At 40.8% G+C, this 17,214-nt stretch overlaps 2 protein-coding genes and 1 long non-coding RNA gene across 7 annotated transcripts; 1 reads left to right on the top strand and 2 right to left on the bottom strand.

Moving 5' to 3' along the window:
- Positions 1-2,986: 2,986 nt before the first annotated feature.
- LOC133884820 (uncharacterized) lies at positions 2,987-8,263 on the top strand. 4 transcript variants are annotated; one of them, XR_009903175.1, is made up of 6 exons: positions 2,987-3,110; positions 3,641-3,732; positions 3,868-3,922; positions 7,227-7,350; positions 7,451-7,752; positions 7,898-8,263. It is a non-coding gene; the product is annotated as an uncharacterized LOC133884820 (long non-coding RNA). The 4 variants fall into 4 exon arrangements; XR_009903173.1 differs by lacking the exon at positions 2,987-3,110 and having other exon boundaries at positions 3,535-3,922; XR_009903174.1 differs by lacking the exons at positions 2,987-3,110; positions 3,641-3,732; positions 3,868-3,922 and adding an exon at positions 4,966-7,117.
- LOC133884818 (uncharacterized) lies at positions 4,820-8,070 on the bottom strand. Of its 2 annotated transcripts, none has more exons than XM_062324382.1 (11): positions 7,926-8,070; positions 7,696-7,790; positions 7,558-7,615; positions 7,241-7,432; positions 6,810-6,889; positions 6,640-6,722; positions 6,406-6,457; positions 6,249-6,317; positions 5,215-5,301; positions 5,062-5,126; positions 4,820-4,967 (listed from the first exon to the last, which is right to left on the bottom strand). In XM_062324382.1, the coding sequence occupies exons 1-11, from the start codon at positions 8,035-8,037 to the stop codon at positions 4,820-4,822; spliced, it is 1,041 nt and encodes a 346-aa protein (XP_062180366.1). In that variant the 5' UTR covers positions 8,038-8,070. The 2 variants fall into 2 exon arrangements, with proteins under 2 accessions (XP_062180366.1, XP_062180367.1); XM_062324383.1 differs by having other exon boundaries at positions 7,696-7,787; positions 7,926-8,064.
- Positions 8,264-8,363: 100 nt separating the features above from the next.
- Positions 8,364-9,405, bottom strand: LOC133884819 (uncharacterized). The gene has a single exon (XM_062324384.1). The coding sequence runs from the start codon at positions 9,027-9,029 to the stop codon at positions 8,403-8,405; it is 627 nt and encodes a 208-aa protein (XP_062180368.1). The 5' UTR covers positions 9,030-9,405; the 3' UTR covers positions 8,364-8,402.
- Between the last annotated feature and the right edge of the window lie 7,809 nt (positions 9,406-17,214).

Raw genomic sequence — 17,214 nt, 5'->3', positions numbered from 1 at the left:
CAACAGAGAGGTACAGAAATAGGACTTGATGCCCTCGCAGGTGCAGAAGGAATAAACACTAGTACTAGTTTCCAAACTGATGATGGTAGAACAATCTCAGACCATAATGAGAAGGTTGTTGTGCTTTGGTCTGTGTATCAAAACAGAATGGGAGTAGAGGGAGATACATCTATTGTTTTTTTTATCTCCATGAGTTAATCCCAGGTAGAGAGGATCTAGACTCTTGGTCAGAGCCCTTCACCAGAGAAGAAATTGATTCTCTTGTCAAAAAAACTTCCTATTGATAAGAGCTCGGGGCTTGATAGTTTCAACGGCTTGTTAATAAAGAATTGTCGGGGCATTATCAAAGAGGATTTCTATGATCTGTTTAGAGATTTGAGGAGGGTGTGCTAGAATTGAAGGCTATAAACATGTCCTTTATAACCTTGATCCATAAGACGAATAATCCTTTGTCTGCTAATGACTTCAGACCTATCTCCCTTCTCAACACAGCTCTCAAGATCATCACCAAGCTACTTGAAAATAGACTTCAAGCTAGGATTACAGAGCTGGTGCACAAGAATCAATATGGATTCATCAAAGGAAGAGCTATTCAAGACTATCTCGATTGGGCATTTGAATACATTCATTAATGCCACCAGTCCAAGCAACACCTGGTGATCATTAAGTTGGATTTTGAGAAGGCCTTCGACACTATAGATCATAATATTATCATCAAGATGATGGAGGTTCTGGGTTTAAATGCCAAATGGATAGCCTAGATTAGTATGATTCTCTCCTTCGGTTCATCATCGGTTTTGCTTAATGGGGTCCCTATGAAATCCGTTCACTGCAAAAGGGGAGTTAGGCAGAGAGACCCCCTCTCCCCCTACTCTTTGTTTTAGTAGCTGATCTCCTGCAATATATTATCAATGATGCTAGAGCTAGATGCTTGTTGACTCTTTCTATCAACTTGCCACACACGAATGACTTTCCTATCATTCAGTATGCAGATGATACGATCATCATTATGAAAGATGCTCAGAGAGAACTCTTGTGCCTAAGAGGATTGCTAAACAACTTCTCTCAAACCACAATGCTCAAAGTGAACTTTACCAAATCTTGCCTGGTGCCAATCAATTTGAATGATGAAAAGACCAAGCATCTGGCGGGGGTCTTCGGTTGTTCTATTGGCAGCCTTCAAAGTGAACTTTACCAAATCGGTTGTTCTATTGGAGGCCTTTCGTTCACTTATCTGGTCCTTCCAATGGGTACAACTAGACCGAGATTGAAGGATTTGACAACAATGATCAGTAGAATTGAAAGAAGGATTAAGGCCATCTCCTCGCTTCTAGGCCTTGCTGGTAGGCTCACATTTGTCAACTCGGCCCTCTCTTCACTTCCAACATACATCATGTGTACCTTCAAGTTGTCTAAGAAAGTCATTGAAATTATTGACACGGATAGAAGAAACTGTGTTTTGGGAGGACCTGATGGGTCTGCTAAAGGTAAAGCCCTAGTGGCTTGAAAGAGGGTCTGTGCCCCCAAGAACAAGGGTGGGTTGGGGGGTTCTTAATCTGACCCTACAAAATGAAGCATTGCTGGTCAAACATCTTCACAAGTTCTACAATAAGCTTGACATTCCTTGGGATAGTTTGGTCAGGAATACTCACTACATGAATGATAGAATCCCTCATGCTTCACATATCATGAGTTTTAAGGATCACTTCATAGGTATTGCGTCTGCAACTCTGGGTGATGGTTCAATGATCCTTCTTTGGCATGATGTCGGGAAGGATACCCCCTCAAAGATCAGATGTCGCATTGTATTCTTCTGTGAAGGATAAGAACACTTCTATCGCCAAGTTCCTGGAGATGGATTCACCGGATAGAAATTTCCACACACCTCTTTCCCCACAAGCCTTTGGAGAACTCCATAGTCTCCAACTGATGCCTTCGAGAGTGGATCATCAGAGTAATATAAAAGATACCTGGACGTATTGATGGGGAAATGGCAACTATCGGTCCACTAACTTCTATAGGCTACCATATAAAGCTATCTCTCCACTAGTTCCAATCCGAAACATTCGGACTACAAAGTGTTCAAAAAAGATCAAAGTTTTCATGTGACTCCTTTTCAAGGACAGGGTAAACACGAGGAATATTCTAAAAAGAAAAAGGTATAAGATTGAAGGCAATGATTACAACTGCGCTTTATGTTCCCTGGGGATCGAAGAGACAACCTTTCACCTATTTTTTTGGTTGCTCCTTCAGTGTGGCTTACTGGTTGAGTAGGCAAACCATTCTTTCCAGCAACCTTTCTTCATAGATATCTTTGTCATTGCTGCGTAGGAAATCTGGAAGCTGAGAAACACCAAGATCTTTCAAAGGGAAAGGTATTCGCTCCTAAAATAGAAGAATAACTTGTACGACTCTGTGCATCTGCAGATGCATAGACTAAGTGGCACCAGTATTATTCATTTTCTTTATGGATTGCTCTGTTGTTTAGAGTTCTCCTCTGTTGCTCTCTCTGTTGGTTTCTTCTCTCTTTTTCCTCCTTGAGGTTTTGTACAGCGTTGTCTTTTTCCTATGCCTCTTTTTAATAAAAGCTGTCGTAGGGTGTTGTCCTACTGTAGCTGTTCAAAAATAAAAGGGTCATTTATGAAAAGGATCAGCAAAGGGAGTGCCAATAATAAAAGTTGTACATTCATCGTCATTGTAGAAGAGCCGGTTCTTCGATCAAAATACAGAAGTTTACACCAATAGAAATCACAAAGAGCTTGCATAAACACACCAAAATTCAGACTGAATACACATTTGGATTTTGAGCTGTTACACGACACTCTTGCCTACATTAGCAGGTAAATACGCTATTCTTCGAAGCAACTAATAAAGATGCCGAAGAATTTGTAAAAATAAAACTGTTATTCAAGTGGCATCAAAAAATAAAAAATAGGGAGGTATTTACAAATGCCCCAAACGGCAAGGTCTCAGTCATGGCCACTAATCAGCGGAAACAAGTCAAGTCATGGCACGCTCCTAATCAAAATCTCCGAGAAGTACCCGTGGCGTCCGCGCTCTTACATTGTCGTGGCCGGGTTTGCGTGTGGTTCACGTGTACTTGATTCCAGGTAATGGTTCTTCATATATCGCTAGATTATGGTCAATATTAGGAAGTAATCAAGTAGGAGCAACGTTGGTCCGCGGCGGAGGTTGCCGACGACGGCGATGAGGATGCACACCGGTGCAGGGGCGGCGAAGTTGACCCATTGTGAGGGCGCGATACCGTAGGCCCACCTAAGTGGAGCCGCCTCCCTGGCGTGGGCTCTGCGCGGGGCCGTGGCTCCCTGTTCGCTAACGCCGGCGTGCGCGCCACATGTTCGACGGAATGACGCCGTGGTGAGTGGGCGTGTGCCTTTGTCTGTGCACGGTTGCCTGAGCTGGTCATCGGCTACTGCCACTGCCGAGTGTACAGTGGCGGGTCCAGAGCCAAAAACTGGGGCTCTCCATCTTTTTCTTCCTCCTTTTCTCTTCTTCTTCCTGGAGTGGGGGGGCGGGGGGGGGCATTGGTGTGGTTTGGTTCAGTTGCGGTTGCATCCGAAGGTAAAAGTGGTTATCAATACTTCTGAAGTCTGAACAATATTCAAAGCGTTTTTTGAAGGGGGTGATAGAGTTATGACTTACGAGGGATTTGTGTGCACAGTGCATCATTTGGATGCTAGTACTTCTTCGTGGTTATTCCGCAGACTAAATGTAAGTTTAAATGCTTTCATTCCATTTAGAATTTTCTTTTCACCCTTCAATTCATATAAAGTCTACTTATTGCAAACTCTCTATATCTATACTTTCTTGCTAGAAGATCATTCGATTTTCCTTTTTGGCTTACAGTTTAGCACTGATGTGTGGGCTTCGATTTGCAGGCAACCAGTCAAAGTCATTCATGGTAATAAAACTATATCTTCATCCGCTTATTGTTAAGATTTCTGTTTCATTGTCAATCTTTGCTTGTGATACAAGTTTTTCCTTTGTTTGATAGTTCAATGTCATACAAATTCCACTCATTGTAGTCTTGCCTTTCGATGAGTCTCAACCACCGTTAGATTGAAATTGTTCAGTTCTTTTTTTGAACAGGACAACTGGCCATAAAATATTCTGAATGTTCAATTGGATTTCAACCACTCCTTTTTTTTTTCACATACCCATTTTAGCTTCCAATTCACAGGGCATGCCTATTTTAAAGTGATACTTTCCATAGAATTTACAGTGAGCAATTTATATGTAGTATTCTGGGAGAAAGATTTTGAAATCACAAATCACCTAACAAGAAAATACCGTGGCATGTTCAACTTTACATCCCACTGACGTCTGAAGCCTGTCAGCTATTCACACATGACTCTGAGATGAATTGTCTCCTTCATAGGCAGTCTAATTACCATGGAGCTGGCAAACTTTGAGGGAGCTTTACTACCTATTATGTTGACACTGGGACCTCTCATTATATTTTTCCCACATATGTTGCTGTTCCGCTAGTACTTAAGCGAACTCTTTTGTTGCTAGTAAGTTGACACCTATGTTGCTGCGATGGGTTCTCAAGTCCTTAGTCCAAAAGCTCTTTCGCTCTATGTATTTTTCAATATATTGCGAAATATTTACTGGACTGGTGTATAGAGGAAAACAACTCTGATTCCCTTCCGCATCCAACTTGCATTTTTGCTTGAGATAATAACAGTTTTGCCTATACATGAATCAAGCAACATTTATACTCTGCAGATCTCTGTTGCATATTTGATTTGTGCCAAATCTATCTATTGCAAAGGTGTTGTCTTTGTACATTGATCCCCTAACAAATGTGAACTTCTTCCTTATGTGTCCTTTCTTGTTTGCCCAAATTAGAACCACTTCCTGTTGAATTATCCTCACTTCGAAGTTGCTGATATTGGCCTTCTGCTTCTGTACTCGCAGCTATTTCATCATCTGAAGAACTTTCACTTCATAGATTACAAGCAATTAATTTGGTTAGGTTTCTGCAACCATGAGCAACTTATCTGCAAAATGATCTTGGAAGGTTGGAACAAAACTTACTATAGTGAGTAGATGATCAATCCAATGGCCACAACTGTGAATGCTAGATAGTACAGCCAGTTTATCTGTGGGTTGCACCTTAAGTATGTGAACATATTGGGTAATACATTATGTTATAATCTGGCACAAGTATTTTTGGTGATAAATTTCCACCTGCTGATGATAGAATAAAACTCGAATAGCGACTGCCCACATGTCAGATGTTAAGAGTGAAAGGTTGAACAATGTTGCTCCACTCATCTGCAGAAAGGGCATAAGAAAAAGGGCTAAACTATTATTGCAGTGTGAAATGACAAGTAGAGGTCTTTCTTCTGGCTGATACTACATATTAGCCAATATGAAACATATTTTCTTTATTCTTAGTTTATTCAAATAATTCATAACCACTTGACAGGGTCTAAGTTTCTTTTGTTTCATCCCTAACATAGTAAGAGGTTTTTTTAATAATATTATTTTATTGGAAAATTGCAAAAATAATAGCCAAATTCACAAAATTGCAATAATAGGTATCTGTCGGCACTCTATGTACCGACTTACTACGTGGCAGTGGGTCCGGGGACCTGTCGGCACGCGTGCAATGAGTCTGAGGGCCTGTCGGCATTTGCCTACAGATACTATGTTTCGCAGACGATATTCAAAGAAAAATTTATAAATTTTTGATATGATCTCGGATGGAGATGATATTTATATGTAAATTGTAGCTCTCGATGAGATCTACAACTTTCTAGTTGAACACTTTTCCATTTCAATCCGTTTCGATGCCCAAAAGATGGCAGAAGCTCAAGATCTAGTTTTTCATATCTGAAATTTATAACCACTTTTTGTGCATCTAAACGGATTCAAATAGAAAAATGTTCACTAGAAAGTTATAGATCTCATCAAGAGCTACAATTTTCATATAAAAATCATCTCCATCCGAGATCATATCAAAAAGTTATGAATTTTTCTTTGAATATCGTTTGTGTGACATAGGACACTGCCGGCACACGGAGTGCCGACAGGCCTCTTGGCACACTGCTACGTTGGATGTCGGCACGTGGAGTGCCAACAGGTACTAGTCGGCATTTCACGTGCCGACAGGTATCTATTCTTGCAATTTTGTGAATTCGATTATTATTTTTAAAATTTTCCAAAAAATACTATTATTGAAAAAAAATCAACATAGTAAAATGTTAGAGATACTTAACCTTGAGAACAAAAGGAGTAATTGTGTAGAACATGAAAATTGCCACTGCAAATCCTGCGAACAGACTTATCTGGAAAAAATGGAAGACAAAATCAGGAGTGAGTTAATTTCCAGTTATTCAATTCAATAATGGCAGATAAAAGAGTTTCATTTCTTACCATTGTCGGAGACCAGGTAACTGCTTCTAGGCTCTTCCTTTCACATATAAATCTAAGGTTTATCAGATTAAAGGTAACATGAATAATTTTTCCCAGAAGATTATATAGAGAGCAATTTTTGTTCCAGACACATTGTGTTGATAGTTAATTATGTAGGAGCGAGAGCAAAGCTATAGATGTATCATGTCAGTTTTCTTTACAGGCTATAAAAATAATGAACAATGGAGAGGATACATCTGAACTATACTGATTAGCAACCCAAAGGATCCAAGCATTGCAACAACTTCAACTCGGTCTTTCTTTTTGACACAGTACTCCTACACATACAAGGAAAATGAAATGCCTTTTAGAAATATGACAAAAATATTGCTGATAGCAGTAGTGATATATAAGGCATAATTAACCTCCCCAACATTGCTAAATGCAAAACAAACTGTCCTGGCAATAACAAGGGCATCCCCCAGAAGTGGTATTTTACTCGGATCTGCACTAAGTTAAATGTTTCATAAGATGTTAAAAATTTATCTATTTTTTCTATGGAAACTGGAAAATGGATTTCAATTCATGATGCTCTTAAAATCATGTTTTCATTCACATCTGTTTATTGACATTTTAGGTACCACTAAAACTGGTATCCTGGTTGTTCTTCTGTCATGATTTATTTTAGGGGAGATGGAAGGGACAGTCCTACCACTACCATGAATTTTCCTGTGTAACTCAAATTCTAATTTCCTATCTCGTAAAACGATTCCAGTACTGGGGTTTGTTCATGAGACTTCGTAATTGACTTTCTACTATAACTGTCATGCTGTTTTAAGCAGTCTCACCTACTTACCTTGCTCTGGAGACTTCGCATCTGAAAGGAGCACAAGGGCAAGCCCCGCCACACATGTCCCTGCCCCCACAAACTGCCAGATCGAATATCTTGTGCCCAGTGCGTACCAGGTGAGTATGATGACCCATACAACAGTCCAACAATCCAACAAAGTTACACTGGTGATGTATGAATACTGATATGCCTTCACAACTACAACATAATGTTTAGATGTTTATCAGCAGTAGCAAGAAGAATCTATCAGAATTACATTGAGTATCTCACTGGAAACTATTGGTGGTATGGACTCAGTGCAACTGTGTGGTGCCTATACTCACCAAGATAATTCCCCTGGACATCAATGAAGGCCAGGGCTAGATACCAATACCAAGCTATCTGCAAGACAAGAGTACCCAAAACAGTGAGCTATGAATTGCAACAGCTTCCAGGGTTGATTGTTATGCAGCTGTGCTCACTTGCAACTTCTGCCGTCGACGCAGGACGATTGGTACATAAACTAAGGTCAGCAACAGGTACGCGAAGAAAGATTGTGTGAGTGGTGCATCGACTGCTGCACAGATTTATTCACGGGAATGAACTGATGTTATCTCTATCAAGATAACAATAGTTATCAAGTACTTCATCAAATACACTAATAGTTTTGTCTATTTGGATCAGCCATGTGAGAAAGATGAAAATTGGGTACCAAGATTAGCAATGAGGGAGGAGGTGAAGCTTGCGGCAGCCATGGAGAAGGCGACGAGCTGGCCGAGGAGGAGCACGAGCAGCAGGCCCCATACGTCCTTTTTGACCTCCATGAGTTCGAGCACCGCTCACCGAAGCCCCGGACCAGATCAGTTGCAGAAGCAAGATTTATACGCTTGCAAAAGGAGGACGGAGGCACGGAGCAGAAGAATGGAAGGTAGAGTGCAGAACTGGCAGATGGATCGCGCGCAATAAACTAACCCGCGGGTGGTTAGGAGGATCATGTGCCCTCACCATTGATTTAAAAATAAATAAAAAATCATGTGCCCTCTCTATTGATACCTGCAGTGGCGGACCCAGGATTTAATAACTGGGTATTCAAGCAAAAAAAAAAGTTGTTCCATCCAAAATATAAATGGTCCACAATAACTTAAATTAGGTTACAAAATGATCCAAATTACAAAATATGTAAAGAAAATTACAATTCAACTTTGCGTTTCTTCATAGCTTGGAACCGATTTATGATGTCATTATACTTGACTTGAACAAAAAATTCACGCTCCAAAAAGGTAACCAAGCAATCATTCAAATATTGATCCCCCATTCTATTTCTCAATTTATTCTTCACATAATTCATCAAAGAAAATACCCTCTCAACACTAGCAGTTGCCACAGGAAGAAGTAATACTAATTTGAGAAGCTTGTACACAATATCATAGTTGAGATTCTTCTTTGTTTCAACAAGCATAATGGATAGCTCAACAAGATTTTTCACTGCTCTAAACCTTTCATCTCTACGCATATCAGTAACAAAGTGTGCAAGTTGAAAAGGAAGATGAATCATTTCAATGCTTGAGAAATCATTAGGATAGAACTGAGCAAGCTTAACCAATTTATCCTTGTCAAACGCAACAAATGAATCAACAGGATTGAATGATGCCATGCAAAGAAGCAAATTTGTGTTTACCTCATCAAATCTGTCATTAAGCTCTCGCAATATCCTATCAATGGCACTTAAGAACATGTCGACATGAAAACGATGTAGATTGTTAGCTTTTGGAAAGAACCTCCTGTCTCTTCCAACTGGCTTGTAAAAATCATCCATACTAGGAATTTTGATGCCATGCTTGTCACAAAAGGAATTGACAGTTTTAAGAAAATCTGCCCATCCACCATCCTGCCACAAAAACTATAGTTGAGTCTTTGTATCATAGATGAGCTCTATTGCATTAACAATATCTTGATCCCTCTTTTGCAAAGCATGATTTAAATCATCTGTGTACCCAAATATGGTTAGCAATAAATGTGCCATGAAAACAAACTCAAATAAAGTAAACGACTTCAACATTGTTTGAGCTTGTGTAGCTTCTGCGCCTTGAGAGGGATCTTTTCCAACCTTTATGAGAACTCGTCGGATTGAAGGATACAAAGAGATAACATGCATAATAGTTTTATAGTAAGATCCCCAACGAGTATCTACCGGTCTCCCTAAACCCATCTCTTAATTCAATTAAGAAATAGATTGGATTCACTAGTTGAGTATTTCTCACTTGCTAATTAGGTGGAGCGGTGGAGATTGGAGCTGACTGCTGGTTGCTGCCGTGCTGTGGACTGCAGTGCTGCACTATTGCCACAGCCAGGCGCCAGCACCCCAGCAGCAGAGTGAGCACTTGTCACTTGAGCTATTGCCTGATTGCCTGAATGCCTGTTGAGCTTGAGTAGCAGTCAGCAGAGCGCCACTGCGCTAGAGCAGCTGAGCAGCCTTCGCTTGCGGCCCTGCGCAGCTCTGCTCTGCGGCTGTCTGCCCGGCCGCCCGGGTGCCTGGCTGCCTGCGCTGCACCTGCGTTTGGCACTTTGGCTGCTGAGTGCTGGCCCGCTGCCGCTGCGCCTGCCGGCCTGCGCGACTGCTGACTTTGGCTGGCTGCAGGACTTAAGAAAAAATCGGTCCAACTAAACTATATATATTCATTTTGCAAAAATGTTGGGTATTCAAGTGAATACCCTTGCATCATAAGAGGTCCGCCCCTGGATACCTGTATGTCATTTTGTCATTCGTTGGTCTGGATCTTGTTGCTAGCTAAGCAGAAGCTTGTCCTATCGCAAATACACGTCTCGTGCCTCACAGCCTGGGAAAATTTATTGCAACTAGTCTGATTGGTGGCCGCGTTTATTTTTATTTTGCTGTATAGAGCACGATAAAAAAGACTAAAAAAAATTAGGTTCATAAATTTTGTACATTTCAATATTTATTAATGTTAAACATATTTAATTAATTATAGAGAAAACAGTAATACTTTTATACATGGATATAGTTTTAACATGTAGATGAAATTAATACTAACCTAAAAAATTGGTTTCATATTTCTTTGAGTTTTAGATATTTTTCTTTGCATTTTAGATTTTTTTCAGCCGATTTATAAATATAACTAATATTTATTTCGACATTTTTCTAGAATTTCTCAAAAAAAAAAATTACAAATGTATGCATACGCATATGTATATATGTATATATATGTATGTATATACACATATGTATATACGTATGTCTATATATGTATACATGTATATGTATATATACATATACGTATATAACTAGTATAGTGCCCACTGCTACAGTAACTATAGTACCATATGTATTAATGTTAAATACATTCAATTAATTATAGAGAAAACAGTAATACTTTTATGCATGTATATAGTTTTAACATGTAGATGAAAGTAATACTAAATAAAAAATTGTTTCATATTTTTTTGAGTTTTATAATTTTCTTTGCATTTTAGATTTTTTTTTCAGCCGATTTATTAATATAACTAATATTCATTTCAACATTTTTCTAGAATTTTTCAAAAAAAATTACATATATACGCATACGTATATGTGTATATATATATATGTATGTATACACGTATACGTATATATAACAAGTATCAGTATCCGCCACTACAGTAAACTACAGTAGCAAAGAGGCCGCCAAATCTTGGCTCCATGGTATGGTATATGTTATTGATTTGCACGGCTCCATCGTTGGCCATGTAGCTGTAGTCTGTACAACCTATGATTGTTCCACCTTAAAAGGAAACGCTGACTTGAAGGGCAGGATGAAAAAGAAACGGATCTGACGCAGATACAGTTGCTGGCTTGCTGCTGTGAGGACAATCATGTAGGTACAGTTACAGATCAGATCGATTTCAGTTGCGTGTGGATCTGTAGTGTATCATCAGATGGGTGCTAACCAAATTCGGAGATGAACTATTTGCCCCATTTGTAGGTCATACGACCTCTAGGGTTTTTAGATAAGGTAAGGGCAAGGTCCTCCAATTTCTTTTAATAGAAACTAAGTTCAAAACAAACTTACAATCAACAAAAAAAAAAAGAAATGAAAGAAAAGACAAACCACCACCAGTTCAGATGGCATCCAACTTTTATATAGGCAATAGATCACTTCACTCACCCTTCCAACCTTCTATACTTTAGCGACAAAAGAAGCGTCGCAAAAGCATCAATCTTGCCTTCACGTTTCAATCCTGAATCTTGTATACGATAGGGAGCCATCCTTTCACAGCATCAAACACCTCCCTGCAACCCTACTCCAGCAACTCTCTATTTTACGGTTTTTTCTGCATCATTGACCACATTTTAATCCAGTGACAGATAATAAAAATCACAGAAATTGGATCATACGATATTTTACTTTCAAAAAATACTAAATTCCTCGTTTTTCAAATAGACCACAGCACTGCCGCTACTCCTACAAAAACCAGCTCCCCCCCCCCCCTCCCCTAAACCCACTAATTCAGTTCCCACACAACTAAGAGATTGAATCTGGGCTATCAAGCAAATCAGAAATAACTTTGATTACATTCTAGACAAACCTAGCTAGAGGACATCGAAAGAGAGATGATCAATCGTATCTTTACTGCCACAGAATTGGCACTTTTCATCCGCCTTCCATCCCCTTCTCATCTCTGTTTGATACGACCTCTAGTTGAAAATATATGTTTAGAATGCCTGAATTTCTTTTGCAAATATTTGCCATTTTGGAGTTCTTAGGCAACATTTCATCAGCTATCCCTGCTAAATGTTTTCAGTTGTAGTGTTTGAAATATGGGTACACAACACAATTAATAGGTGCTAATCGAGTAATCGTACAGAAAAACTAAGATATTAGCTCCTTTTGTTTCATACGCACGCTGAGCTAAAGTGACATCTATTTTGATTTTTGGGACCAAAGAAAGTTATCCATTTATACTTGTATTCAGTTTGTCCAATTTCTTCTTCATCTGTTTCTGAGAGGGGATTTCTTTACCGTCCTTTATTTTTAGATAACGGAATAAAAATATCCCGGCCTCAGCTTTCATAGAAGCATCAAACCGTTACTTATTACAATGTTGCAGAACTAGGCTGGAGACACCACACAACCATGATGTGAGCATAGTTTTGGATGACAGAAATGATTAGGAACAAGTCCTATTACTAAATCTCCATCCGTGCTTGACGAAGATTTACATAACTGTAGTCTCCAAATTATAGCATGCAAGCTGCATCATATCCTTATCCTCTTCACACTTTTGAAGTAGTGCGCAGAAGACATAGCCAATAAGGCCCATGTAGATAACCTACATATAAGATTTTATAGGTATCTTATCAAAGATCATATTATTTATGCTAAGTCATAATGTATAGCAAAATACAGTATCCCCAACCAATAATTGCGACTTTAGTATTGATCCCATCCCTGTAAACCAGGTGCCAAACATATGATTGATGCTACTAGGAGGATCTAACTTAAACGTAACCTGTACAGATCTTCAAACAAACTTAGCAAAATAACATTCAAAAAGAGATGTTGAATTATCTTATCATTATAAAAAAACATGTTTTACCGTCCTTTATATCGGCAACTAATCTTTTTCTATTAGGCCGGCACCCTAGTCCCAAGTTCCAACTTTGTCGATTACTCTGGGTTAGCATTTAAGGGTGAACATGAGGTGCCAATTTGATGCTTGTGGTGGGGGTAATCATGATATGATGGATGGTGGAGATAATGAAGCACTGGGAGAGACCTTCACGGCAGAATGGCATATATTGTCATATACCTATCATGCAACCGGACAACTGGTGCTATGATTGCCCTTTTTCTTAGTGCCATTTCTGGATCATCATTTTATTCCAACTGCTTTTTTAGATGAAGTATAACTAGCATCTATACCAACATGATATCAAGACATCAATATAGGACTCCAAACGTGGTGGACAGGTTCCACCACAAGAGCTCATTTCACAATTCCACCATAGTATGTATCTAAAAAACAAGAAATGAATTCGAATTTTCGGATAACGGATAGGTTTTATTTTTCCGTACCGTAATAGAAGAGCTCAGAAGAAAGACCTAATTATGTAAAAACACGACCATTCAAGCTAAAGATCAGAGGATCCGTAATAGGACTCTCATAGACTTGCCAGGAAACTTTGAAGAAAAAACTATGTATCCAAACAGGGCCTCAATCAGTACAAGGTGGGGGAATCCACAGTGTATTCATCAGGGTCATCCGACCCCGGAGTTTTGGCAAAACCCTTTGTAGCAATGCTATTGAGTAGGTGATGACCCCATGATTAAAGATAAGGCTTAACAAATAGCATGGCGATTTGTTAAACTGGAAGTCATAGGACTCCAAACCGGACATTTCACAATTCCAACCTGATGTGTTGTCTGAATTATAACGAGTTCCTGTGACTTCCAGTTTAACAAATCGCCATGCTATTTGCAAGAGGGAATTATGTAATCACATCAGGACAACCTAGGACTATATTCTTGATAGGAAAATGAACAGGTAGCAATAATGCAGAAGTCCAGTTGGGTGTCCCTTCTGTTCATTTGCTCTCTTCCAGTGCTTATCAGGCGAATCCAGGAATTTTAGGCAACGGGGTCATCAAGCAAAACCTTATCTTTAATCATGGGGTCATCACCTACTCAATAGCATTGTTACAAAGGGTTTTGCCAAAACTCTGGGGTCGGATGACCCTGATGAATACGCTGTGGATTTCCCCACCTTGTACTGATTGAGGCCCTGTTTGGATACATAGTTTTTTCTTCAGAGTTTTTAGATTAAACTATGGTATTTACAAACCCTACGGTCTCAAATACTTCCGAATCTTATCCTAGTCCTTCAATAATAGAGGGTCTACCCCAGTTTCCCCATTCATTCTTCAAAGTTCATGATTCGTTTGTTGAGTGAACGAAGTGTGTTACTCCAGCCCTCCAGGCTCTAGCAAACAAAAGTACGTATTTTCATGATCACAGGAATGAACTTAAATTAGGAAAATCTTGGAAGAATATTTTTAGTAAAGGAGCAGCTTGCGGTTGCAAATTAAACCACCAAAAAGGTATGCTTTCCCCGGTTTCCCCCAATTTCTCGTTGAAAATGGCAAAATGCTCAACGAAATCTTTCTGTATTTCTGGGCCTAAATGGCAGAAAACTGGCAGCCCGTCTGCCACGTAAACAAGGCCAGCGTGACTGTACATGAGCCGTGCGTGACTTTTCATTGGTGCAAGTTCTTTTAGATGCTTTGAACTATGGATCGTCAGTATACATCAGATTCAGTCATTCAGAGACGTCCATATCGCACTCTCCGGACCAGGAGATGATGCAGGTTGGGCACAAGACATTTTCGTGCCCAAACCAGCGTCCGTCTAGATGCTAGTTTGTCCCATGCAGAATTGCATTCATGCAGTCCCCTGATTCAAGTCAAACTGTGTTAGACAGGCTACCGCACTCACAGCAGATGCACGCACGCTGCAGAATCTCTCGAAACTGGTGGGATGCTCCCTGGCCCTTGCAGAAGTGCAGAGCTGACGGTCCAATTCTTCAGGCTGAGCCGATGAGCCTACACACTAGCCGGTACACATTTCGTTGCTTGCAACTAACAACCGAGAGGCCTTGATGCCCACGGATCAATGTGATAGCAGATGCGGCGCCACTACTACTGAACTGCGGCGAAAATGTTGAACGCGGAAAAACGCAGCGAACAGCACGTCAGCTGGTCGTTACAGAATGCGAGGTGCTTGAGCAGAACGAGCAGTACATGTGTGACCGCCAAATTAGCGGTCAAAGGGCACACACGAGCGCATCCAGCGGCGAAGCTTAGCCGAAATGACCCTGGTGCCATTATACATATGATAATATATATAAATTTATATAGTTGATATGAGCATATTACTAGTAAAAAATTTATTCATCCTGACACATGTGCACCACCTAAGCTACATGCAGCTTCGCCCCGGCACGCACCTGCTCTTTTTGTTAAGGTTTTTGCACACATCAAGGCTGGATATATCTCGTAGACTAGAGAACTCGATGCGAACGCGACGTCCAATTTAGCGATCCGTGTGGCATCAGCATGGCGTCTCTGCAGTAACAAGCGTTTGGATCGTCAACCAGTCCCTGTTGGTGCAGCTAGCTGCGGCGTGCCAACGTCCGTGGCTCTTGATGTACCTCCGCTCACACTAGAACACTAGATAAGCTCGGAGATTAGCGGCTTGATCATCAGTTTCGTGGGCTGTGACGCGAGGGAATCAATATATAAAATCAAATGGAAGCTTAATCTAAACCCAAGCGTGCAACGTTAACACCAGTTGTATAATAAACTCAAGCGCCTCTCGTCAGCCAGAGCATCGCGCGCCTCAGCTTCCTAAGAATTCAGTTCCCAGTCGCAATGATCCATCGATGTTTACAGATTGGAAGTTTGGTCGGCGATTCTGCTAGACTCTATTACCGTGATTATGCTACTCTATTACCCCTGATTATGCACAGCACCTCCGGATCCGGATGTATGGATATTGCGAGTATGACATGAGCGTACACTGTATAACGAAGGATTTAGATTAATATCATAGAAGAACCCAAAGAACGGCATTGAAGTAACCACGACAGGAGGACAAGATTTTAGCAAAGCCAAGCGCAAATTATTTAAGCACAACTCTAAAAGAGTACAAGTGATTGTCTCTCTCACAAACTTACTTGATCCTTTAGGACTCTCAGATTCCTGCACAATACAAGAATCTAATACTAAAGAATTAGCTAGGCTAATTCTCCTGAGCACTCCTAATTGCCTCTACAAGACTTGGATGAAACCTTTGTATTGACTTGATTTGATTTCTCCTATGGCCTCCATCCTTTTGTTTATATAGTTCCCTCCAAGATCTTCCCTCTTACAAGAAGGAATCATACTTCTAATATAATAGATGTCCACAACCTAGTAAAATTAGAAATCCTAATAGCACCTTTCAATAGTCCTAATTCGAGTAATATTTGACTCACCATGCAGCAGATTATATAGCTGTTTTCGTCACGGTCTGTCTACTTACGTTCGCACTCGTGGACGGCCTGAATTGGTTCGAGGACGCTGGCGAAATCACGTTGGGTTTTGACGGGGACACTGGCCTGGCATGGATGGAGCGCATGCTTATGGACAGAAGCTGACGGATTGAAAAGCTTGCTGGAGAGACAGCGAGACGTGCGCGCCGCTCGCCGTCCGTTGAATCTGCAGCCGGATCGGGACAGACGAATTTAGCGGCGTTGTAGTGTTGTACTATGTGGGGTGATGCTTTGCTTTGCATCGGGGAGAAAGCAGAAACAGAGCAGAATCTGATGAGCTCTGAGGCCTGTTCCGAGCTCGGTGATCTGTGGGAAGAGTTGGGCAGTTGGCATAGCTCTCGGCCGTTTGCTTCTCGTGGCAGCCGAAACGGTGTGAGCACAAAAAGAATTGCACAGTGGTGTTGTTGCTCCTGACTCGAGGACCTGCCTTCCTTGAGATTATTAATTTCATCCTACATATGAAAAGCTAGCTGGAGCTTATATCTGATCATCTCCTTTCCCCTCTCCGGCTGGCTGCTTGACATCATATATGCATGATATCTCCAAGGCCGACGACAGTCTGGGCAAAACATAAACGCATAGCGATTAGTGACGCGCTTTTACGAGCCTGCAAATTGCTGGTATGTGATTGTGATCGATCTCACACAGCCAAAATTAACGGGCTGATGACAATGGGAAACGGACGACGTGCGTCGGCGGTGCCGGCCGACAAATGCAGGTGGTGCGCGTCGATCGCAACACGTGCATATTCCGCCGCGCTTGACGCAAACCTCGGGCACATTTCATGCGTCGCACTAGCGTGTCGCTCTCATGGCGCCTCCCTGGGCCGGCCGCCGCCTTTTTGACATTCCTCTCCCCTGCGTCGTCGAAAGCTTTCAAACTCTCGCCAAGTCCTCCACTAGCTTTTTCTTTTC

Source organism: Phragmites australis, chromosome 11 (assembly GCF_958298935.1).
Source record: "Phragmites australis chromosome 11, lpPhrAust1.1, whole genome shotgun sequence".
NCBI classification, from domain to species: domain Eukaryota; kingdom Viridiplantae; phylum Streptophyta; class Magnoliopsida; order Poales; family Poaceae; genus Phragmites; species Phragmites australis.
This window is presented reverse-complemented; position numbering and strand designations above follow the sequence as displayed.